The 25345-nt window shown below is 46.3% G+C and overlaps 1 protein-coding gene across 3 annotated transcripts in view; it reads left to right on the top strand.

Annotated features, from left to right (window-relative positions):
- Window positions 1-25345, top strand: part of DYNC2H1 (dynein cytoplasmic 2 heavy chain 1) — a 3314293-nt gene that overhangs the window by 1079495 nt on the left and 2209453 nt on the right. For all 3 annotated transcript variants that reach the window (XM_069639013.1, XM_069639012.1, XM_069639011.1), the window contains exons 27-28: window positions 4578-4710; window positions 4799-4916. In XM_069639013.1, the coding sequence (XP_069495114.1) occupies window positions 4578-4710; window positions 4799-4916 (251 nt within the window). The remainder of the gene's footprint in view (window positions 1-4577; window positions 4711-4798; window positions 4917-25345) is intronic.

Below are 25345 nucleotides of genomic sequence, written 5' to 3'. Positions count from 1 at the left end.
TCACTGCGAGGATTTGGAGGTGAGCGGTCTTTGGTCCATGATGGAAGTATGTTGGCTCATTAACAGGCTTCAGCTTCGAGCCATCAGGTTAGCCCTGAAGGCGTTTGCGCCTTCTCTGAAAGGGAAGCATGTCCTGATTCTGACACAGTACAGTGGCCATGCTCTACCTGAACAACCAGGCATGTGCGTCCCTCCCCTTTGCAGAGAGGCGATGCAGCTGTGCTTCCGGCTTTTAGAGAATCAGATCCCATTCTCAGCAGTGCATCTGGCAGGGACGGAGAACAGATTGACAGACGCTCTGAGCAGGTAGAGCATGGTCTCATATGAGTGGGAAGTGTGCCAGGAAGTCCTAGAGGAGGTCTTCTCTCAGTGGTGTACCCCAGCAGTGGATCTGTTTTCCACAGAGTCCAACCGGAAAAGCAGACAGTTTTGCTCAAGGGAATTTCCGGCGAGAGGTGCACTAGGGAATTGTTTTTAGTAGGGTGGGCCTTCGATCTCCTCTGTGCCTTCCCTCTGATTCCCGTCATCAGTTGGTTCTCAGGAGGTTCCAAGAAATCTTGATCTTGATCGCCCCGGATTGGGCGAGGAGAGGGTGGTACTTGGACCTCCTGGACTTGGCCATCTGCCCACCTCTCCGGTTGCCTCAACAACCGGATTTCCTATCTCAGTTGGAATGTTGGGTACTCAACCCGAAACCGAAATCCCTCGATTTACATACGTGGCTCTTGAGAGGATGAGGTATGACAACTGGGACCTCTTGGAGGAGGTACATGAGGTGCTGCTGGCTGCATGTGTCATGATCTCTGCTTCCAAAAGGTCAGGGTTTTCCCAACTCCCTTGAAAGCAGATCCATAACCCAGGTTCCGAGTGCCAACCAGTCCCAATTGGGACCTTTTGGACCCAGTCCTGGCGCCAGTGGCACCAGGCTCATAAATATGCCCAGTCCCAGCGCTGGAAGCGCCGGGCTCATAATGCTTGGGTGGACTTACCTGCAGCAGACCATGCTGCTTACTTGCCTGCCAGTTGAGCCTCTGATCCTCTTCTGTTTGGAACTACTTTTCCTGTTGGGTGGGGCAGGAGCCACTCCCTAGGTTCAGAACACTGGAACTCTTCTGGAAAGCAGGAACTCTTTTCTTACCTAGGCGTGGCTGTGGAAGGAGACACCTAAGCACTACAGGAGGCTATTTAAACCACACCCGATGGATGAATCTTGCTTTGCGTTATTCTGCATCCTCTGCAGCAGAACGCTCATTGTGTCTTCTGCATCTGATCCTGGGCCTAAGGAAAAAGGCTTACCATCCTGAATCCAGTCTTCAGCAACACCTATAAAGACAAGAAAGAACAGGTTAGCATTACGGTCTTCAGTGACAGCGCTTCACTTACCTGGTCCATCGGCTGTCACCAACGCCTCGCGCTGCATTCCGGCATCTGAAAGACAAAGGCTTACCTACTCTTCGTGCGCTCCGGAGGTCTTCGCACTGCATTCCGGCATCTGAAAGACAAAGGCTTACCTACTCTTCGCACGCTCCGGAGGCCTTCGGCGCTGCATCCCGCATCTGAAAGACAAAACAAGGTGCGTTTAAAGACATTGGGGAACTTTAATACTCACGTGCCATTACTCCTTTCCACATCTAACCCAGTGGGTATTCCGGCACCCTGCAGCCGCTCCGAACTTGTACCTGCAAAATAAAAAGACAGTTAGAGCGCATCGTGAAGCAGGCAACAAGCGCTTACTTACGTGCTTCCAGGCGCTTCTATTCATCACACGGGCTCCATCTTCAACTCACTTCAGCCGGTCATCCGCCATCGCCGGAACCCTGCAAAACAAGAGACATCATTACTAAAGACTTTTAAAGACATTAGAATTACTCGAAACTTACCGTTCGTGCAGTAAACGATGGACAGCAGTCCTCTGAAGTCAAGAGGCCTGCTCCCCTTATCCAGTGAAGAAACTGGTTACAGCACCCTGCCCCGAGGCAGATGGAGAGCACGGCGTTCACTTACCTAAGGTGAGAGCGTTAACCTTTGGGGTTCTACAGGAGAAGAGAAAGGGAAGAAGAGAGAGACATTCAATAACCCAGTTCATTAATCCCATATTTTCTATCTGCAGACATCTTACCCTTCGAGTCAGACATACAGTGCACAGAGGTCCAGCCCAAAGAGCCAGCCGTGTGTTACACATCACCTTTGAAGATACGGTATACGCCCAGTCAAGACCGGCGCCTCTACGGGAATCAGGTGAGCGTTACAGCATGTAGACTGTCAGCAAGGTCACTGTATGCGTGCAGGTGGAGAAGATTTGAGGCATGGTGCAAGGAACGCAAGATCGACCCAATCTATTTCCCCACCACTACAGTGAAGGAGTTCCTTCTGTCACTGGCCTTGTCAGGCCTTCATGTTGCCACAGTCAAAGGATACTTGGTGGCTTTGTCTGTGTTCAAGAGGTTTCTGGATCAAGGGTTCTACATGATCTTGGTTATGACCCAATTCCTGAAGGGCCTTGTGAATAGGTTTCCTCCTGTTCCCTTTGTTGTTCCAGACTGGGACCCTAATTTGGTTTTCACCTTCCTCATGGCGGCTTCCTTTGAGCCATTTTACTTTTGCTGCATTCATTTGCTCACTTTGAGGACTGCGTTCTTAGTAGCCATTACGTCAGCCAGACTGGTCACTGATGTGCAAGCCCTTTTCATGCAAGCTGTCTATTCTCTGTCTTTTCAGGGAGAAAGTTCCCTTAAGTTATGACCAGAGTTTTTGGCCAAAGTGGTATAGAGTTCCATCTGTCCCAGGCTATTGACCTGCCTGTTTTCTACCCGCCGCAGCACCCTTCAAGGAGGAGGAGCGGTGCCATAGGCTAGACCCAAAGAGGGCTCTTAGCTCTTATGTTGCGAGGACGGCAGAGTTTAGGAAGGCAGATCAACTGCTTGTAGCCTTCTCAATGGTGAAAGGGGGTCTGGCTGTCTCCAAGCAAACCATCTCTAGGTGGATCACAGTCTGCATTTCCAAATGCTTCCTCAATGCTGGGAAGGAATTGCCTGCAGGCATCAGAGCTCACTCCACTAGAGGGGTGGCTGCCTCTTCAGCTCTGCAAAAGGGGGGTGCTAGTGAGGGACATCTGTTGAGCGACAACTTGCTCCTCGCTGCATACCTTAACCAAATACTACTACCTGGATGTATCCTGTGGAGTTGACGCTTGTTTTGGGAGGGCAGTTTGTCAAGTGCCCTCGTATAGGGACTTTCATCCCGCCTCCTTCACACATACTGCTTGTGGAGTCTATCTGATGAGGAATCTGCGGGAGGAAGGCAATACATTGAAGGAGAAATGCCTTACCGTAATGTTTGTAATGATTCTTCTCCTGCAGATTCCTCATCATCCTCCTGTCCAACCCTGCTATGAAAGTCCCTGCAGTTATTGACTGACTTCTCCATTGGGAGAGAGAGGTGAACTCTTGTTTCGAGGGCTACCGCTGGTGTATCCCACATTCTTTTGCAGCCCGTTCCTTAATGATTAAATATTATATATTTTTTAAAACCCTGTTGAGTTATCCTTTTTTTATGAGTTGTGGCTGTTTCACCCGGATCGTAACATCGTCCTCCGCAGCAGCTGAGCTTGGGGGGAACGAAGATAGGGAACTGAGGTACAGGGCCGTAGTGACACAGTATATGTACGACGACCGACGTCAAGTCCGAACCCGACCGACGTCACATTCGGAGCCGAAGACTGACGCATCGAGGCAAGATGGATCGACTACGTCCCCCTGTCGAAATGTTTTCTGAGCAACTGACACTGGAATGAATATTTATCTGATGAAGAATCCATAAAAAGAACATTACAGTAAGTAATTTCTTCTTCTGGCACAGTTCTACTCAAACTCAACTAGAACCCTCACTACCCGTCCCAAGAATAGTGAAGAGCGGATGTAAGTAAGAAACCTATTGAAAGTGTTGTTAACTGGCTCAGCCAGGGAAGATAGAGGGCATTGAGTCAAGAAAGAGCAATACATCTAGAAAACAAGAAAGCAAGAAAAGGAACCTCGGAAGGGAAAAGCATGGTATCAAGGACACGTTAGAGAAACTGAAAAATCCTATTTCTGAACTGTATAAACTATTGAAAGTAGTTGCGAAGAACTACCTGTGGAATCAACTACTAAAGTGACTTTGCTGAGAAGATGCCTTGGTTCTTTTCTGAATCGTGGTAGGGACAGTGTGGATTAAATTTGGACAGAGGACAGTTATTCCTTTTGGACACAACAAGACTGACGAGCACCATAGTTAGTTTGAGTTAGATAGGGAAAACCCATAGTTTATGAATATCTAGGAGCTTACTTATTTTAGTTTAAAAAATAAAACCCATTTTGAAATTGAAGAAACTTGTCTCTGTCCTTCTGACCCACCGCACTGTGTAGACAGAGAATGTCAAGGGCAAACAAAGTGGCCCTAGCAATTTTGTTATTTATGTTTTTGTTGTAATTTGTGTGAAATTGTTTGGTGTTTGGAGAGTCAGTGTAAGGTCTCTCTTTGTTTGTGCACAGCAATTCAATTAGATACAAATTATGAACCTTGTATATCTCATTCCAAAGGTCAATCATGTCGGATATTAAGAGGGATAACAGAGTGACAGCATTGACTTCTCGGGCAGGAATAAGACACTCTTTGATAACCATTCTTGATCAACTTCAGCGATGTCAAAAATCTCTTAATGAATTTCTTGAGGTATGTAATTTCCATTTTTTTTCATATGTACAGCTATAAATATTGTTGTTTCAGACACCATAACATTTTAAATGTTTTGCTCCAACAGGAGAAACGTTCCGCTTTCCCCAGATTCTACTTTATTGGAGATGATGACCTGTTGGAAATTTTGGGGCAGTCTACTAACCCAACTGTCATTCAATCACACCTTAAGAAACTTTTTGCAGGTATAACATATTGTAATTATTAAGTTGTCTGAAGTTGTCCTTGTGGAACCAATGTTCTTAATTCTGCAACTGCTTTGGAAGCCAAAGGAGTAACATTAAACTTTTGCTTTCATGTTCTGGTTTCATAAGCACTTTATTTACAACAGGTGTAAGTGAGAACAATGTTGTATATGATGCTATGATGATACTGTATGCCATTTCCTTGCATTCAACCGTAAATCTCATTGTAAATTACAGTTTCATATTCTAGTACAAAGTGTATTTTTTGAAATTTTGATTTATTATGTAGAGTAGATCAGAAATCTATTTTCAGTTTTGCCAAGAAAATAACATGTTACTCACGTTGAAGGCTTCTGGCTTTATAGTATTTTTTTTTCCACCATTTCCATCTATTCTTTTTTTTTCTTTATCTGTTACTTGTATCTTTAACATACAAGAATCAATAAAACAGACAATTCATAAATATTCCAATTCATAATTGATCTATATACACAATCATTAAAACCTTCCATTACAATTCTTTGCTCAAACAATGAAACCTAGGTCACCCACCAGTCCCCCCAATTAATTAATATAGACTGTTTCATCCAGTAAATTATGTACAACAGCTAAAACCTTCACCAAAGTTATAATTTATCTTCTTTTTTGACCTCCCTTCAACCTATTCCAAAACCATTCAGTTTCCAGGCCCTGTTCCTCAAGGGTTTCTAGACAGTCTACGTTCGTGCAATAATCTACTGAATCGATCATTTCTCTGTGTTCGTCTCATCGGACCCAGTCTCTGGAGAGTACCCAATACATTTTTTTATTTTGTATTATTATTATGGTATTCATTGAGCGCGGACCTAGCTTCGTGAAGCAACAGAGCGCTTTACAGAAGTATACTACAGTACATATGTAGATGTTCAACCTAAAACGCAAAAAAGACCATACGATATTTAGGAGTGGGGAATTTCATCATATACCCTCAAACTGTCATAACTCCTGTGTTTGGCCAGTTCACTATATAATTTGTACCTTGCCAGTGTATCTTGATCTCTACACTTTTAAGTAAGTTATCTTTGAAGACTCTGCCCTAGTTTTCTAAAAGATGTCCTTTATTTAGCTTGTTCCCCTCCAAAATAGTGACACACTAGTTTTCAAACTGTTCCAAAAGCTTACAAGGTTTTAGGGTCAGGATTTCATTTAGTTCCTTGAACAATGAGCACTTTGGGAGGAAGAGGAAGTCAATCGTTTTTCGGTATAATCTTATCTCGGCTATAATGTACCAAGACCTCCCACGCTAGCAGACCAAATTCATGCCTTAATGTCCAAAAAGGTAGGGAGGAATGAAGTCTCAACTGTTTTTTTCCAAGAGAAACTTCCAATCTAATTGGAACAATTCCACCCCATACTTCATGGAAGGAACCCCTTTCACTGTGTAAAATGTAATGTCTCAACACTGTAAACCTACACAATTTCATTAAGATTTTCATACTTTGGACATATAATGGTACCAATTTTGTTCTCAGTCTGTTGGTTAGTCGACCCCTGCTATCATTATTGAAGTCTTTTCTACATTTAGGATTCATTTATTGAGGAATATAAGGAGTTAAAGTACCTATCTAATGAGTTCATTGAGTGCTGCAGACCAATATAGGTGCTGTCAAACACATCTATCTCATCACAAACATAAGCACTAGCACCCTCAAGTTGCGCAACATAGGAGAGAAGGATGGACTACAGGCTAGAGGCTCTATAAGATCTGACGGGTAAAGATTAAAAAGGCAGTCTGCAAGTATACAGCCATGTCTAAGATTCATATTCGTGTTGATAGGTGCTCCCAGTTTCTTGTTGCTGTCTAATCTAATTTTCCCAGTTTTATTTGAATGCAACACTATTAGAAATTGTAAGATGTTGCACGTGATTCCCCAACTATACCGTTTATTCCATAATCTGTGTTTGTCAATAATGCCAAATGCACTTGCTAGATCGACACTTGCCATAAATAGGGCTGATAATCTTTCGCAAGGCTTGTTTTTTCAATAACTGGATAATCAATCCATTAAGAAAGGTCCCATAGTTACGTCTAATGCCTGTTTGATATTTTTCCGGTTTATTTATTCTGCCTAGGAGGTCAAATCCTGGAGTAATAGGCAGCAAATATTGCGGTAATGGCCTGTTGACCAAATGTCTTCCTTCTTAAGAATTGGCACAATGTAGCACCTGCTGCAGGAATCTAAAAATGTGTCTGTTTGGAACACTAAGTTCGGGATCCCGTCCGACCAGCCCCTCTCCACCTGTTAGATTTCTTAATTAAAATTTATTTTTCAAGACGTCCGAAATTACCCTCCCATTGTCCCAGATCCTGGGAGGAGTAAATGTGTTCTGTTACGTCTTTATCCCCACTTTTTCTAGCCATAAATTTGATCTAGTCTCCTTTCTACATCACACCATCAATGGATTGATCCACTTCTATGCGGTTACCTCCCAACTTGTTTAGAGTTTCTCAAAGTTTTGCCAGATTACATTTATTAGCTACCACCAACATTTCTTGAGCGGCTCTCTAATCCATACTATGTCGATAGTACTTAATCCAGTTGTAATATGCTTGCTTTAACTTTTCGAAAAGTCTCAATTATTACATTTCCCCCATTATGAAACTTCTGTAAGATTTGAATTTTTCATCTCTGACTTTTTACGATCCTGTACCAACCCATCAAAGTATTTCCTCTTCTGAAAGCACTTTCGATTCTTTCCTTTGCTACCAGCCCTGACTTTAGCACTAAGTCGCTGTATGGCGAACACAAGGGAGCTAGGGTCGATGTGCATTTACCCAAAGTCTTCATTGTCCCAAAACTCATTTAATTTAGAATTCAATATCTCAAAAGCTTTGCTCAACCCTTTCCTCTGTTCTTCTGGGCTGACACGTGTAGATCTACTGGGCCCCCCATCACTCCTTTGATACAATAGGCCCGTTTGCAATGATACTGGTAGATGGCCGTGGTCACTAGCTGAGCAATATTGGATTTCCAGTTTGTCTACTAGTGTTAAAAGGCTCTCTGATGCATAAACATAATCTATAATCGATTTACTCGACCCTCTTTGCCATGTAGTCTTTGCAGGAATGTCCCCTGCTGTGTTCACATTTAACTTGCACATTGCCCAGGAATGTATTACTTATGCTTACCTTGTTCTTTTGAAGTCCTTGACGCCCTATGTGGGTTCAGAACCTGTAGTTGGGCATCCCAATCATATGGGGCAATTTTAGATCACTGATGATGATTACCTTCGTGGAGTCATACTGGCAATACCAATCATTCAACAAATCACTCAGATCAATAAAGATATTGATTGACATTCAATACACATTAATTATTAACACTTTAACATGTTCTGTTCCCAAATCCCAGGTCATGACAGTTTAACTGCCAGAATGGCTGGGGAATCTACCCCTAACCTTTCGATACCTGTAGAAAATAGAATGCTGACTCCTGTGAGAATACCCCCTCTTAGTCTTACCCCAAGCCCCTTTTTTATTTTTGCTGCATTCAGAAATATGCCCATCCAACCTGGTTGAGTCATCCAACCATACTTCTTGGGGGCAAGTATTTCATAGAAGGATAACAATGGGGCATCCCCACATGGCTGCATAACACTCTTGTATCTTCGACTATTCCAAGAGATTATTTGAAAGAAAATGGGTTTAGATCTAAAGAGGCCACATGATGGCTGACTTGAATGATCTGGCCAATGCCATTGACAGCCATGACCAGTCTTGTTGCTCAACAAACAATTGTGCCTTTCCCTTTATCACTGATACTGATCTGCCTCTATTTGTATGTATTATACATTTCATTACTATGTCTTCCCCTCAGTTTTCCAAGGGAGGCCTAAAGTCAGAGGCCAGACCTGTGGAAGTGAACCAATAAAATGGTAAATATAATATTCAAGCCCCAAGAATGAGCCCTCTTCCTTTTAAGATTAAGTTGTAAATAATTCTAGATTCTACATGAATTAAGACCAAGTCAGTTCTTAGGTCATCTATAAATTCAGCTTGGTCAATGTCCTCAGATTTAATCAATTGAAGGGGTAAAATAGCCATAAAATGTTCATAATCAATGATCTATTTAAAATGAGCTCTCTGTTTTCCTTAAAGGGCGCAGTCAGCGCCAACAAATTGTTCCCTCTGTGTGGCACCTTTGGCTGCTCTACAAGCCTTGTGACATTTGATTCCTTCAATCAGCTATTACCAGCACTTAAAAAGTTAACTGTAGTTGTTGCCTTGTTAGGGGATCTGTTTCCATTTTCTGTTGCTGTCGTTGTGACCTCAGTGTAGCTTATCTTCAATGTATTGCTTTTCTCCCACAGATTCCTCATCATGATAGATGTTCATCTCCAGCTTTGCTGTCCAGAAAACTTTTCGCCAGGGGACGTAGTGGACCTCGACTCGGCCGTTGATTGTCGATCCGTCTTGTCTAGCTCCCAGTCGTCGGTTCCGGACGTGACGTTGGGCATCGTATATATATCACGTCAATGTGCCCCACAAGTCAGTTCCTTTTTTCCATGCTACATCAGGAACACATCTCGAGTTTACTCGACGCTCTTATTGTACTTTGTACACTGTACACTTTATTCTTCAAAAAACTCAACGCAATGTCATCCCACAGGGTTTCGGTCTTCAAGTGATGCCATGATTGGGAGGCCAAAAAGTATATGAGCGGCCCCCATGACTTCCGTCTATGGTGTCTGGGTGCTAGTCACAACACAGAGGCGTGCACGCTGTGCGCAAAGATGCAACCGAAATCCCTGCGTGAGAGGGCCTGGGAAACTGGCTTTGGGCCGACTTGTCGCCAGGTCTCCAGCGCAATCCCTCGTCGGGTCCTCGGAGGCCGAGGCCGTGGAGCCCACCGTCAAGAGGAAAGACCGACATTGTAAGACGACAAAGAACCAGTACCATTCCAGGAGCCATTCCTCATTGTCTTCCTCACAGAAAAAGTAACAGCACTACTGCCATCGACGCAAGTCCAATTCGTCACCGGAATGAGAGGAGTAAGAGCTCTGTTGCAAATGTTTAAGATGCAAGTGGCTGTAGGTCCGGCTCCAGGCCCCGACCTGCAGGCTTAGGCAGCTGAAGCGGCGCTCGGTACTCCCGTCCCCAAGCCAGCCACTCTGTCGACATCGTCCGCGTCGAAAGCGTCTTCCGGTGTTACTCCCATTAGACATAAGTCGCCGGAAGGCCGCAGGGCCAAGGCTCCCGACGTCTGTCAGTTGCCCGGCGCCATTGACTATTTCGACTAGGCCGATTTATTGGTTTTGGCTCATGGTGTACATAATGCCAGTGATATGGATACTTCTCCAGACTTGGAGTTACAGCAAAAGCAGCCCTTTACCGACACTAGTGTGAAGTTCAGGGAGCTGGTTCTCAGGGTAGTTGACACCCTTGGGTTGGAGGCGTCCTCTGTCCCTCTTCAGGGATGTGATCTTACTGACATATTGGACAAGAGTCCCACAGTCGAGAACAATGTGCATTTCAACCCTGCCATTGCAGACCCTTTAGCCTCCATTTGGCAGCACCCTTGTACCATTCCCCCTGTGAATGCCAATTTCACAGGGAAGTATACCCCACCAAGAGGAGATCCCTCTTTCCTCACCACTCATCCTTCCCCGGAGGGGTTGGTTATTCAAGCTCCCACTGTTTCCACTAGACCCGCGGCATCCATCTCAAATCTGCCTACGGACAGAGAAGGGAAAACATGTGATGCCTTGGCCAGAAAGGTATTCACTTCTGGTAGCATGGCGCTCAAGGACGCTACGGTGGCGTGTGGTTTCACAAAATATTAATTTGGCTTATGGAAAGCAGTAGAACAGGCTACTGAGTACGTTCCTGAGGGTGCCATGTGGGACAGCTTTTTACAGCTGGTGGAGAATGGGAAGGAGGTAGCCAAACAGTTGTTGCAGACGTGCCTGGACATGGCAGACTGTGTTGGCAGAGCTATGGGTTCAGCAGTTGTGATGAGATGCCAAGCTTATCTTAAAACGTATGGCTTCTCCCCAAATGTCCAAAACAGATTGCTGAACATGTCTTTTGAAGGTGGCATGGTTTTCGGGCAGAAACCAGATGAATCCTTGGAGAAATTCCAGGAGTCGAAATTGGCTGCTAAATCTTTCGGCCTAGCAGCGCAGCCGGCCAAACCTGCCTTCAGCTTCGCCTCCAGGGTCAGGGGCTGCAGATGTTATGTGCCCTATGGCAGGAAAGCGTAGCTCCCTGAAGTCAGGCAAGCAGCAGGGTCCCCCACACCCTCTAAGCTGTTTTGATTTCCTCTCCCACGATGCACTGGTTGGTGCACGGTTGGCATGGCATTGGCCTCAGTGGCAGGAAATAACACATGGGCCCTGCAGTTGATTCAGTGGGGTTATTGTCTGTCTTTCCTAAAGAGGCCTCCGGACAGACCTCCGCCAGCTCCAATCCAGCCTGGACAGGAGCTCCAGGAAGAACTGAGAGCCTGTTGTTGAAGACTGCAGTGGCAGAGGTACCTCCCGATCAGAGATGGTCGGGCTGGTATTCCCGTTAATTCCTGGTGCCCAAAGAAGGGAGGTGGTCTCCGTCCCATCCTGCACCTCAGGGCCTTGAACAAGTTCTTGAGGAAGGACAAATTCAGGATGGTGACGTGGAGATATTCTCCACGCTCTCGAACTACAGGACTGGCTGGTGGCCATAGGACCTACAGGATGCTTATTTCCATTTGCCAATAGACAAAAAGCTCACAAAGTTCCTAAGGTTACACATTGGCGACAAGCACTATCAGTTCAAAGTGCTTCCCTTTGGATTGACCTCCATGCCGAGGGTCTTCACCAAGCACATGGCAGTAGTTGCAGCTCCCCTCAGGTGATCCGGGGTCTATGTATTTCTGTACTTGAACGACTGGCTGATCAAAGGGAAGTCGGCGGGGCAAGTCTTGCCTCATCTGGAAGACACCTGTCTGCTACTGCACAGGCTGGGCTTTTCCCTCTACTTGAAGTCTCATCTGATGCCATTCCAGTGGCTCCAGTTCATCAGAGCGGTCCTAGACACCCAGATAGGGAAGGCTTTTCCTCCCGAGGGGAGAGTCAGCAACATCACCCAGATGGTACAGTTGTTTCAGAACCACGCCACTCTTCCAGCAGCTTCCTTCCTCTGCCTTTTGGGTCTCAGGGCCTCCTGTATTTTGCTAGTGCCAGGGGCCAGGCTGCGTATAAGATACCTCCAATGGCTCCTGGGGGACCAGTGGTCTCAGTACCTGGGAGTGCTCACGGATCGCCTTTCGGTGTCCAGCCAGGTAGTCCGTGGACTTGGCGGTGGAACACGTGCAGCAAACTGTTGGTGGGGGGAACCCTTCTGGCCACCGTGGGCCCCAGGCACGAGTGGTCACGGATGCGTCCCTGAAGGGTTGGGGCACCCGCTGCGAGGAATTGCAGGTGAGCTGCCTTTGGTCTCCATCAGAAGCCAAGTGGCATGTCAACAGGCTGGAGTGGCGGGCCAGCATGTTAGCCCAGAGAGCCTTTGCACCCTCTCTCAGAGGGAAGCTTGTCCTCGTCCTAACAGACAACACAGTGGCCATGAATTACCTCGACAAGCAGGGTGGCGTGCACTCTCGCCCACTCTTCACAGAGGCGATTCAGCTGTGGTTCTGATTGAGAGAGAACCAGATCTTGGTCTCGGCAATTCATCTGATGGGGACATAGAACACTTTGATGGATGCTCTGAGCAGGCAGAGCACGGTCTCGCACGAGTGGGAATTGTGCCTGGAAGTCCTACAGTAGGTCTTCGCTCTTTGGGGTACCCTTGCAGTGGATCTGTTCGCCACATAGTCCAACAGGAAGTGTTAACAGTTTCGCTTGAGGGAATTCCCAGCAAACGGTGCACTAGGGGATGTGTTTCTGGTGGATTGGACTTTCCCTCTCCACTACGCCTTCCCTCCGATTCCCGTCATTCCTTGGGTTCTCAGGAGGTTAAAGAGGTTTCGAGCATCCATGATCCTGATTGCCCCAGATTGGGCGAGGAGAACATGGTACACCCATCTCCTGGATGTGACCATCTGTCTGCCTGACCGGTTCCCTCGGCGTCGATCGCCTCACCCAGTCAGAAGATTGGGTGCTCCACCCAACTCCGAACTTCCTCAACCTACTACTATATCTCTGTATGTGTGCAGGTAGAGAAGATTTGAGGCGTGGTGCAGGGAACTCGAGACTGACCCCATCTCTTGCCCCACCATCACAGTGATGGAGTTCCTTCTGTCACTGGCCTCTTCAGGCCTTCAGGTTGCCACAGTGAAAGAGTATATGGCCGCCTTGTCTGTGTTTAAGAGATCCCCAGACCAAGGTTCCTTTTTCACCATTCTGGCCATGATCCAACTCCTGAAGGACCTTCTCAACAAGTTTCCGCCAACCCCCTTTGTTGTCCCAGATTGGGATCTTAATCTGGTTTTGATCTTTTTGAAGGGGGCTCCATTTGAGCCTATGCAGTCATGTTATTTGTGGCTGTTGTCCCTTAAAACAGCCTTTTTGGTTGCAATCACGTTAGCGAACTTCAAGCCTTGGGCTGCAAACCTCCATTTCCTGAAGTTCTTTCCTGAGAAGGTCTCTCTTAAAGTCAGGCCAGGATTTCTTCCTAAGGTGGGTTCAGAATTTCACCTGTCCTAGTCAATTTATTTACCTGTCTTTTACCCTCCTCCGCATCCCTGAAAGGGGGAGGAGCGTTTCTAAAGCCTCGACCCCAAGAGGGCATTACGTTTCTATGTTGCTTGTACGTCTGAGTTTAGGAAATCAGACCAGTTGTTTGTAGCCCATTCCTTGTCTAGAAAAGCCCTTGCTGTCACTAAGCAGACTCGGTCGCGGTGTATCATCCTGGGCATATCCGAGTGTCACCAATCGGCAGGCAAGGAACTTCCAGCAGGCATCAGGGCTCACTCGACCAGAGGGGTCTCAGCCTCTACGGCCCTCAAGAGAGGTGTTCCTGTTAGGGATATTTGCTGGGCGGCCACTTGGTCATCCTTACTTACTTTTACCAAGCACTATGCCTTGGACGTTGAATGGGGAGCTGATGCTAGGTTCGATAGGGCGGTTCTGCAGAATCTACTGGTTTAAATCTTTCTGCCCTCCTCCGTTATCCTCCCTGCTTGGGGAGTCTTATCATGATGAGGAATCTGCGGGAGAAAAGCAATCCATTGAAGGAGAAATTACCTTACCGTAATGTTCTTTCTATGTGTTCTTCTCCCGCAAATTCCTCATCGACCCCACCCCTCTTACCCCCATCCTTCCCCGCTCAAAGTTCTGTGGGTTGTTGCTTCGCTCCGAGCGAGAAGGCATCTTGTGATGGCTTTGGGATGACCGTTTCTGTTAAAAAAAGAAAGTTACTTTTTTTCCGTCAAACGTTGTGGGGTCACCCTGTTGGGTTGCACTCTTGTTAATGTTTTAATGGCTGGTTAGCCTCCTCCTGTGGTTTTTCTTCTGCAGCGATCAATCGCAAGGTGAAAAATGTACAGGAACAGGCTTGTGGGGTGTTGTAATGTGGTATATATACAACGCCTGACGTCACGTCCGGAGCCGACGATCAGGAGCCAGACGAGACGAATTGGCGATCGAAGGTAGAGTTCAGGTCCACTACGCACCCTGGCTAAAGGTTTTACGAACAGCGATGAGGAATCTGCTAGAGAAGAATCCATAGAAAGAACATTACGGTAAGGTAATTTCTCCTTTGGATTCATTGGACCTTTTAAGACTTCCGGTCGCCATTTGATCCCCACTATGTCCTTCGATTAAAAATGCAGATTTTCTTGGACTGCCAATTCATCAATGTCGCAAATTGTGATGATACTGTTCATTGTGGTCTCTTCCTCTTCCTTCTCTAGAACCAAGTTGCTCCCCTCACACTCCCAAGAAACGCTCATAGTTTCCAGATTTGCTGCCACAAGTAGATCGAATGTTGGCTTGTCATGTAAGAAAGGGCAGTATGCTCGTCATTGATGATGCTCCTCCCTTTCTTTTCCTTATTCATGCCTTTTTTCCTTGTATTTCTTTTCAGGCCTATAGTTCTCGTCCCCACAGATTCTTCCTCGCTTGGAATAATCATTATTTCTGTGTTATCTGGATGTAGCCCTTGGAAAAACCTTTTTGAATGCAGCCTTTTCTTTGCCCTGGCTGTTTTCATTTTTTCTTGGCATTTTTTAGGATTCTTCCTTGGGCGTTTTGCAGAAATCCTTCAAATACATGAGGAATCCAATAAAATGCTGTCTCCATCCTTATCAATAGAAGAAGACGGAACCATGTCATCTATTACTGACTGGGTAGAAATAACAATAGGTTCCAAGTGAGGAAGATCGGCTCCCTATCGGCTCCCTATAATGTCATTGGATAAGTGCCATGTGGAGGCAATAGCAACGGATGTTCCTCGAAGTTGGAAATCTCTTGTGGGGGCTGGCACAATTTATAAAACCTTTTTGTTGAAGGGTCGAGGAGCACGATTGATTTTGTAGAGCCTTACAGATGACTTGCTACATCTGTGCTATTGATTTGAATTCCCTGTGGAGGGCATTGTATAATCTCACAAGGACTGCAGAGTCCCGTGGATCGGCAAGTTCGAGGTATTCGTGGATTGCCCCCCATCCAGTGAATAATTTAGCTTAGTATTGAGACCCCCCCAGGATAAATGCTTGCGAAGGGGGCACCTTGTCACCCACCCTGTTCGACCTTTCCCATTTTTTTGTGTTTTCTTTCAAATCATAGCATTGGGCTGTTGAGTTTACAAATAGGTCTGTGGTCGCAGACAGGAGGTATACATTTTGACTATCGACTCCTTGTTACCCTCATTTTCTAACCTATGACAAAACTGTAGGAACTGTAGCTGTTTAAACGTTTATTTAATGCAGGAAAAGATAGTATCCCTTCATCCCCAACAGCTGAGATGGGTCCCTTCAATGGTACATCACAAACTGGAGTGATTTTTCCTAAGAGTATAGTGTTCCGGGAATGATCTTTAAATCACATGTTATTGGAAAGATTTTCATCAGACATCGTATCCGCCAGTGTCTGTGAGCTTGGTGGCATACTTGTAGCACAACATAAGTTGAACCTTTTGGAGATGATCCTGAGGAGACAATTAACATAAAACCAATTCAAACTGTAGTATAAGTCTTAAATTTCTATGCCTTGGGCTTACCTTTGCTCTTGGATAGCAACGTTCGGGTAAACCTTAGGGCCACTACTTGTCCTGCTCCTTACGCTGCCTGAACTGGCTTAACTGCACTCTACAGCCGGGCTCCACTTACGGCACTCCGCGCCCACTACATAACTTTGTACTTCTTGATGTAACGCCGTATTCGCTCACCAATGCAACAACTGCTCCACTGGACACACACCTTAACTTCACTCTGCAGCCGCATTTTACTTTCTCTCTTCTTTTTGCTCTGATTTCTGGCTGATTTATCCATGTTTATTTTTTGTTCATTTCATCTTTATTCATGCACATTTATTTTTTGCTATGTAACTAGTTTCTTTCCACATTTATTTACATGAATAAACACATAGCCAAGATGCATGTAATGGTACGCTCATAAAGCTGGAATCTTTCACAACCAGTCCAGGTCTTTCTATCCACAGCCATTTAAACAGCCTAAAAGTGAATTTAATTCACCTACATTGCACGATTGACAACTCAAAGATGGGTATATTTAACCTTTTTGACATTTTTACAATTAATTAACATAAACTCTACTTCCTACCTAGTTAGTTGGGATCTGTATGCTACCTGGAACTGCACCGTTTCAAAAGATGTTGTTCTTAAAAAAATTTCAGTGGCTGTGCCTGGGTGTCTCCCTTTGCACCCATTAGACTACCTATGTCACCAGTGTTCATCAATCTGTTATTTTATCTACTCCCTGGTTGGATTATGACATGCAACTCAGTTGTCTTTTTTATTTAATGTCTGTTAACTTTAGCTCATGTTGAGCAGAATTTTAACTTTTGTAATGCCACACAATTGGTCATTAAGGAGAATTGCTGTCATTTTAAGTACATATCCCACTTTCTTGCCGGTGTAAGCTTTTTTGTAGAGGGATCCAAATCATATAGCAAATTTGCACACTCTTACCACATGAACGCTATACCTAGTTCATGCCATCGACAGCTCTACATCCTCAGACTCATCTTTCCTCATCTCTCCTACCCTCAGAGTCACAGCAATCGTGGTTTCATCCTGTCTACACTATGCCAATTCCCTTTACCTGGGTGCCCCTCCTTATCAACTCTGAAAGCTCCAATGTGTCCAAAACTCTGCAGCTAGGCTCCTCCTTCCCCTCACCCCCAGAGAGCACAATACCGCTACTCCTGGTGCTCCATTCGCTACCTATCAGCCAACGGGCCACCTTCAAAGCCATGTGCATCACCCACCCTGCCTTCTTTAAGACAGACCCTGAATTGCTTCAACACAAACTTACCTGCTACTTACCCAATAGAAATCTGTGATCAGGCTACGTACTACTCCTTGTGATCCCTCCCTTTAAATTCACTAGAATAGGGGGATCCTTCTCTGTCCAAGCTCCCACACACTGGAACTCTATTCCACTTAGCATCCGTCGCTTAGATGACCACCTTTCCTTTCCGGAAGGCCCTCAAGACCTGGCTCTTCCCACTTGAAACCTGACAACCTCCTGCTTCACTTCGGGTTTACCCACATGTCATCTAGGCTGTGCCAGTATTTTTCTCCTCAGCATCTCTACAGAGCAAGTTAGAGAATAAACCCCAGCAGACCCCAGGACACATTTCCTCACCACATTAATGAAAACAAGAAACCATCTGGGCTCAAGGGTACGTATCCCTCTCCATGTTGGATTCTAGCCGCAGGCACAAGCACACACCCACACACCTCTGCTACCATACACAACTCTTAAGACACAACGCACAACACCTCTGCCATCAGAATTCAGCTAAGTCCCAGGACAAATTCGGTGTAGCTGGTCACATAACAAGTCTCCTGCCCTCACACACACTCCTGATTATCTCACAGCAACCATTCAAATGCCTGTTAGACATGGGTAGCTAACCGGGGATTGGCCATACCCCCCAACTTCCTTTTGGCCACATGAGCATTCTAAACCTCTGATACATTTCCCATACCCTGGACTTCGGTCCCCCGAGGGCGTTCACCTACAGCGCTTTGAGGCATACCAGTCATACCAGTGGGATAAAGGCGCTACACAAACAACATTACATTCAGAGACTCAAGTAGCCCATTCCATGATAGGGAATAGGTTTTTGATGCAGTCTCCTACTCACCACCTGGGTACTGAAGCAAAATGCCAATTTTGATGTATGGTTTAATAGATGATTTTTTTTTCCGTTTTATTTTGCTTCACTTATTGTGGTGAAGTACGGACATCAGAAAATAAATAGATACATGAAGAGATGTTTATTAGCATTTGTTTATTAGCATTTGTAATAGAAGTAAGAGGCACCAATGAATGAAACGTAACAACCCCACCCACTCCTGCCCAGCATCTCCCCCCCGCCCCCCGAGCTGCCCCTCCCCGTACACTCTGCCATCAAAACTTTCCCTTGGATCCATGTCCTCGACTGGCATATCAGACAATGTCCAGAATCCTTAAGTTCTGTGGGCACATCTGAAAGCGATAGTCCTCCAGGAGCTATGTCCGTACCATTCCCCAATCCTCCTGAAATTTCGAGTAATCCCCTGAATACTATGTTACCCACTCCATTGCTAGGATGTGCCAAAACATAGCCAGCCACCTGTCATGTGTGGGTGCCTCCCTACATTTCCATTTCCTAGCCATCACCAGCAACGCCGCCAACACTAGAACCATGAAGGTCTTGAACTGTGCCCTCCCCTGTGGCACTGTTTCCCTTTTCCAAAGACCCAGCATGCAAGTTCCCATCCCCAAAGACAGGTCCATGTTCAGCATGTCTTTGGACATTCGCACCCGCAAGGGTTGTATGGCCGGGCACGACCACCAAATGTGAGCCCAGTCTCCCTGTGCCTTGTAAACCCTCCAGCAAACTGCTGATACCGTTGGGTACATCGTTTGAAGCCTCTCCGGGGTGTAGTGCCATTGGAGGAGCATCCTATACCGCGCCTCTCTGTTGGATCGACCGGGTTAGCTTGGGGATGTTGCCCCACAGGAATTCCCACTCCTCCAGCTGTATTGGCCGACCCAGAGTTCTCTCCCATGTCCCCCTCGTTGAGCCCTCAGCGATAATAGTGTATAGTGCAGAGACCAAGTGTGAGTCCTCTGAGTGGGTTGTGATTTGTTAGCTGGATGCATCACCCAGTGTCGAAGCTGGTAGTAGCGAAGTTTGTCTCCCTCAATTAGGCAGAAGCGCTCTGTTTGTATTGCTGGAAGGATAATGATAATGATGTGTTATTTATATAGCGCCTTAATCCAAAGCGCTTAAGGACTAGATATCTTTTTTTTTGTTTTTAAACTTTATTTAAACTTGCCATTCAGGGTATACAGTACTTTCAAACAGGCTAAGCACAATCAGCTTTTCAACCACATAACAAGATTCTTACAAATATTATCAGTCTTTAGTATTCTTTTGTTAGATGTCAACAATTTGGCTAGCCGGACCAGTGCAGTGTCCAGCCAGAAGGGTGCAAGTTTCAAACCCAGGATTCACACCTGTGGTAGATTTGCCAGGTGGGCACGAAACACAGCCCAAATGTCCTTAGGTCGGGAGGTGCTCGGAAATGTGCCAACAAAGAGTTCCTCACTTCGGCCCACGTCAGGGCTGTAAACCACTCTTAAGCAGTGGGCGGGGGAATGCATCTTTCAATTTCCAGGGAATACATCGTTTAGCCATCATACATCCCATACGAACAAATGATCTCGGTCACATCAGTGAAATATCTGGCCACAAGCCGAACAGCAGCCCCATGGGCGAGCATACAATAGGCATTCCAGTAATCTCAGCCAAGGTCCCCGCCATCGCGCCCCCCCCCCCCCAGAAGGCACTCAGACTGGTACAACTATATAACATGTGTAAGTGATCTGATCTTCATCTTCCAATTGACACCTTGGGCATGCAGTATTCAGTTGTGGGTTCACTTTATTAAATTTGTACGGCGTGAGATAAAATGTATTGAGGATCTTAAATTGTATTACTTTAAATCTAGCATTTAATGACACCTTTCTGGTATGCAAACACATCAATTTCCACTGTGCATCCGAGACTTCTTTGCCCATATCTGCTGCCCATTTGCACCGCTCTCCCGGGCTTAAGAGTTCATTCGAGTGGATTGTGTCCTCCAACGTATTCCTCATCTTTGATGTATTCCATCCAGCTTCATCTGCTTCGGAAATATTTTTCGGCAGAGGGCGCCGTGCGTCGATGTCGTCGAGTCGATGGTCCCTCGAAGGCCTCCGTCGAGGGTGATGTCATCGGGTGTATAAGTAGCACGTGCGGCGCCCGTTGGCCTCAGTTCCGTTTTTCCGCAGTGTACGTTGCTTCGGAGATTCGGCGTGCCTCGAGTTCTGTGAAGAAAGAATAAATAACGAAATATGTCTTCGTCATCGATGCCGACCACGACCCCGAAATCGGGTTTCAAAAAATTCAAATCTTGCGGCTCAAAAATGTCGATTACAGATCTGCACCGACAGTGCTTATGGTGCATTGGAGAAGGCCACGACATGAACGCCTGTATGAAGTGTCAAGCTATGACTGGGAAAGCCTTGCGAGAGAGGGGAAAACTCCAGGTAGGTTGTAAGTCCGACCGAAAAGCTTCTAGCGTCGAGTGGAATTCCCGTGAGGAGAAATCTCCTCGACGCGAAAGGCATCGGCCCAGGTCCCGAAGCGATTCCCATCGCTCGTCGTCTTGGACGAAAAAATCGAAGAAACGACTCAACAGATCCCCCTCTACTTCGTCTTCGGACGAATCCCCAAAAAGAATGAAATGTCCCACAAAACATTCATCATCCGAAGAATGGGAAGCATTTAGAGTAAAAATGATGGAGGTATTCGAGAAAGCGAAGCCTCGGTCCACGCCTTCCTCGGAAGCCGGGCGAGAGCGTTGTCACTCCAACACTTGCGCGCCCTCGAGCCCGGGTGATCGAAGCAGGAAGGATAGAGAACCTTCTAGGACGTTGAGCAAAAAAGATTGCTCCAGTCGAGTCGACCGCTCAAGGTCACCGACGCCGTCGAGACCGAACATCTCGAAGGGCAAGTCTTCGAAGAGTGCCTCGACGCCCTCAAAGCTGATGCCGTCGAAGTCAGGTACTACGTAGACATTATCGACGCCTTTGTCGACGCCGAAGCCAAAGCCCTTGACGCCGAAACTTCCATCTCGACAAGATCAGCTAGGAAGAGAGAAAGAAAAGGCTAAAACACCTGGGTTGTATTCAGGACCCATTAGCACTCCTCCTCTACCTCCTCCAGAGAAGGTTTTCAAGCCTCTGCCTAGGAAGGAGTTTTTCAAATCCCTGACCTCAATTTTCGAGGAACAAGAAAGGTCTGATGAGGAAAATGTACCTTTTGGGCTTGAATCTGGTACTCCAAATGTTCCTGAATGCCTGATTTCAGAGGAAAGCAGGATGAAGGATTTGGTTGAATCATTGCACAATGCAAGTGGTATTGATACGTCCCCAGAAAATGAATTTGGTAGACCAGAGCCAGGTGAACATGCCAATCCATCATACCGTCAGTTAATGACTAAGGTAGTAGATTATTTGGGCTGGGCCAGGCCTACAGCCCAATTTGTCCAAGATGATCTTACAGACATACTGGACCATGGTCCTACTGAAGACCCAATTCTACTTTTCTATGTGGCCTTACAAAATAGGGTGGGCAAAAATTGGGAGACGCTGGATTCTATTCCTCCAGTGAATAAATCCCTTACTTCAAAATACCGCCCTGCCAGTAGCGACCCCGGATATCTGTCTAAACATCCCACTGCCAAAAGTTTGGTCATACAGGCAGCAACAGCTTCTAACAAACTTGCGTACCCGTCTATCCCTCCACAGGACGATAAGCGTGTGGATGGCTGGGCACGGAAGGTATTTTCAGCTGGGAGCATGGCATTAAAATCAGCCAACTCCACTTGTGCCTTGCAAAGTTTTTGTACACTCTTTGGGAGTGCATTGCAATGGCAGCGGAGCATATACCAGAATGCGAAGAAAGGGAAGGATTCCTAGCCATTGTTAGAGATGGAAAGGAAGCTATGCAGGAATCCCTTGAATCTGGTTTGGATACTGTTGATAGTGTGAGCAGGTCCATGGCCACTAGCACAGTAATGCGTAGATTTGCATGGTTACGGAAGTCGGGTTTTGCACCAGACGTACAGAACCGTCTTCTGAACATGTCCTTTGACGGGTCTCACCTTTTTGGCAGCAAGGCTGACGAGAGCTTTGAGAGGTTGCAGACCTCAAAGGCAGCTGCCAAGTCGTTGGGAGCTGCTATGAGGCAACCTCAGCCCTTTCGTGCGACAAATCAATCTTGGAGGGGATGATCCTATCGTTAGTACTCCTCATATGGAAGAACGAGAGGAATGGCCAGTCAAAGGGGCCAAAGAAAGGCCACTTGCGGCGGACGAGCAAAACGTGCAAAGCCAGCTCCAGCTACAGCCTCTTTGCCATCAGCGGCTGCAGCAACCGCCACAAAACCACTTTGAGGATTTGCATCACAAAACACCTGTAGGAAGCAGGCTGTCATAGCATCTGCAAGAATGGCGAGCCATTACTTCAGATGTTTGGGCTCTAGAAATAATAGCCCAAGGTTACTGCCTTCCTTTTCTAATGCAACCTCAAAGCAATCCACCAGGGAGACACCCTTTGAAGTTTTCGGACCCGATCCTACAGCAGGAAGTTCTAACCCTGCTGGAGAAAGGTGCTATACAACTGGTACCTGCAGCGGAGAGGAACATGGGATGGTATTCCCCATATTTTTTGATCCCCAAAAGGACAGAGGACTGAGACCCATCCTGGACTTAAGAAACTTGAACAAGTTCCTCAGGAAGGACAAGTTCAAGATGGTCACTCTTTCTCAGATCCTTCAGCTTCAGGATTGGTTGGTGTCATTGGACCTCCAGGATGCTTATTTTCATGTGCCGATTCATCTCAAGCACAGAAAATACCTGAGGTTCGTGATTGGCGACTCACATTATCAGTTTCGAGTCCTTCCATTCGGATTGACCTGCGCCCCGAGGGTCTTCACCAAATTGATGGTAGTAGTGGCAGCACACTCTCAGGAGAGGGGGATTCATGTCTACCCCTATCTGGACGATTGGTTGATCAGAGCACGATCTGCCAAACAGGCACTGCATCACCAGAAAGTCACCTGCCATTTCCTCCACAGTCTGGGCTTCTCCCTCAATTTCAAGAAGTCACAAATAACACCTTCTCAAAGGCTCCAATATATAGGAGCTGTGTTAGACACATCCCTGGGAAAGAGCTCGCCTCCCAGGTCGAGGGCTCAAGACATTCTTCAGATGGTTTCCAAAATGCCCAAAATCTTCAGGCTTTCAACTTCTTAAGGTTGCTCGACCTCATGGCATCCTGCATCTTTCTGGTGCCAGAGGCACGCCTGAGAATGGGATACCTTCAATGGGCTCTAAAGACTCAATGGTCCCAGTTCTCAGGTCGAATGACGGATCTTCTCCAGATTCCGAACAAGGTTCGTCAGGATCTTCTATGGGGGACTTGTTCAGAGAATATTCTGAAAGGAGAACCCTTTTGGCAGCCATGGCCGGAGATTACAGTAGTGACGGACGCCTCACTTAAGGGGTGGGGAGCTCATGCCAACGATCTGACAATCAGTGGTCATTGGTCTCCCTCAGAGTCCAAACTACACATCAACCTTCTGGAGCTGAGAGCAATCAGACTAGCGCTGAAGGCTTTCCTGCCATCTGTCAGAGGGAATTATGTCCTCATAATGACGGACAACACAATGGCCATGCATTATCTAAACAAAAGAGGAGGTGTAGGGTCACTACCTCTGTGCAGAGAGGCAATGCAACTCTGGTATTGGGCAATTCAAGAAGGAATCTCTTTAACGGCAGTTCACCTAGCCGGGGAAGATAATATGACGGCAGATGCTTTGAGCAGGCAGAGCACAGTGTCCCACGAATGGGAACTGGCTCAGGAAGTCATTCTAGAGAACTTTGCCCTTTGGGGAACCCCTCAGGTAGACCTATTTGCGACCAGTATCAACCGAAAGTGCGAAAGGAATTGCTCAAGGGAATTTCCCCCGAGAGGAGCCCTGGGGGACGCGTTTGTGGTGGTGTGGAATTTCCCACTATTGTATGCGTTCCCTCACATGATCCTAATTGCCCCGGATTGGGCCAGGAGAACGTGGTACCCGGACCTTCTAGACATGTCCATCTGTCCTCCAGTACGTCTTCCTCAGAGAGAGAACCTCCTCTCTCAAATGGAGGGTCAGGTTTTCCATCCAGAGGTCAAAACGCTCAACCTTCATGCTTGGTATCCGAAAGTCTGAGATACAGGGATTGGATCCTTCCAGATGACGTTATGGAGGTGTTGCTTTCAGCAAGAAGACCAGCAACAAAGTCTCTATACCGTTGCCATTGGAAAAAGTTTTGCAACTGATGCAGAGAAAAGAATGTCGATCCTTTTCTATGTTCTATTCCGGAAGTACTATCTTTTCTTCTGACCCTAGCACATAGCGGTCTGAATGTTGGAACTATTAAAGGTTATCTTGCTGCGCTTTCCATCTTCAAGCGCTCGTCGGAAGAATGCTCCTACTTCAAAATTCCTTTGATAGTACAATTCTTAAAAGTACTCACTAATGTGTTTTCCTCCTCACCCATTTCAAGTACCGATTTGGGATCTCAATTTGGTCCTAAAATTCTTAATGTGTGCTCCTTTTGAGCCTTTGCACACATGCCCATTAAGATTACTAACATGGAAAACTGCTTTCCTAGTTGCTTTAACATCTGCAAGAAGAGTGAGCGAATTGCAGGCACTGTCTTCTGGGCCACCCTATACTGTGTTCCATAAGGACAGAGTTGTTTTGAAGGTTAAACCCTCATTTCGTAATGCTACAGACTGGTGGGAAAAGACCCACCAGAAGGTCTAAGGGCTCATTCCACCAGGGGCATTGCTTTGTCTACAGCCCTGCAAAGAGGTGTTCCTATAAGGTCCATTTGTAAAGCAGCGACTTGGTCATCGCTGCATACTTTTTCAAAATTCTACAACCTAGATGCTTCCCAATCTAAGGAGCTAATTTTGGTAGAGCAGTCCTATATCTGAAGATAATGAGAAAAAAAAAAAATCGAATCCCTCCTCCATAAGAATTATCCTTACTGATTTGGGAGTCTATCAAAGATGAGGAATACGTTGGAGGACACAATCCACTCGAAGAACAAGTTACTTACCATCTGGTAACGTTCTTTCGATTGGATGTTCCTCCAACGTATTCCTCATCGCCCTCCCAACCTACCCCTCTGT

Source organism: Ambystoma mexicanum, chromosome 7q (assembly GCF_040938575.1).
Source record: "Ambystoma mexicanum isolate Mex_15411 chromosome 7q, UKY_AmexF1_1, whole genome shotgun sequence".
NCBI lineage: Eukaryota > Metazoa > Chordata > Amphibia > Caudata > Ambystomatidae > Ambystoma > Ambystoma mexicanum.
The sequence above is the reverse complement of the archived record's forward strand: the minus strand, read 5'-3'. Positions and strand labels throughout refer to the sequence as shown.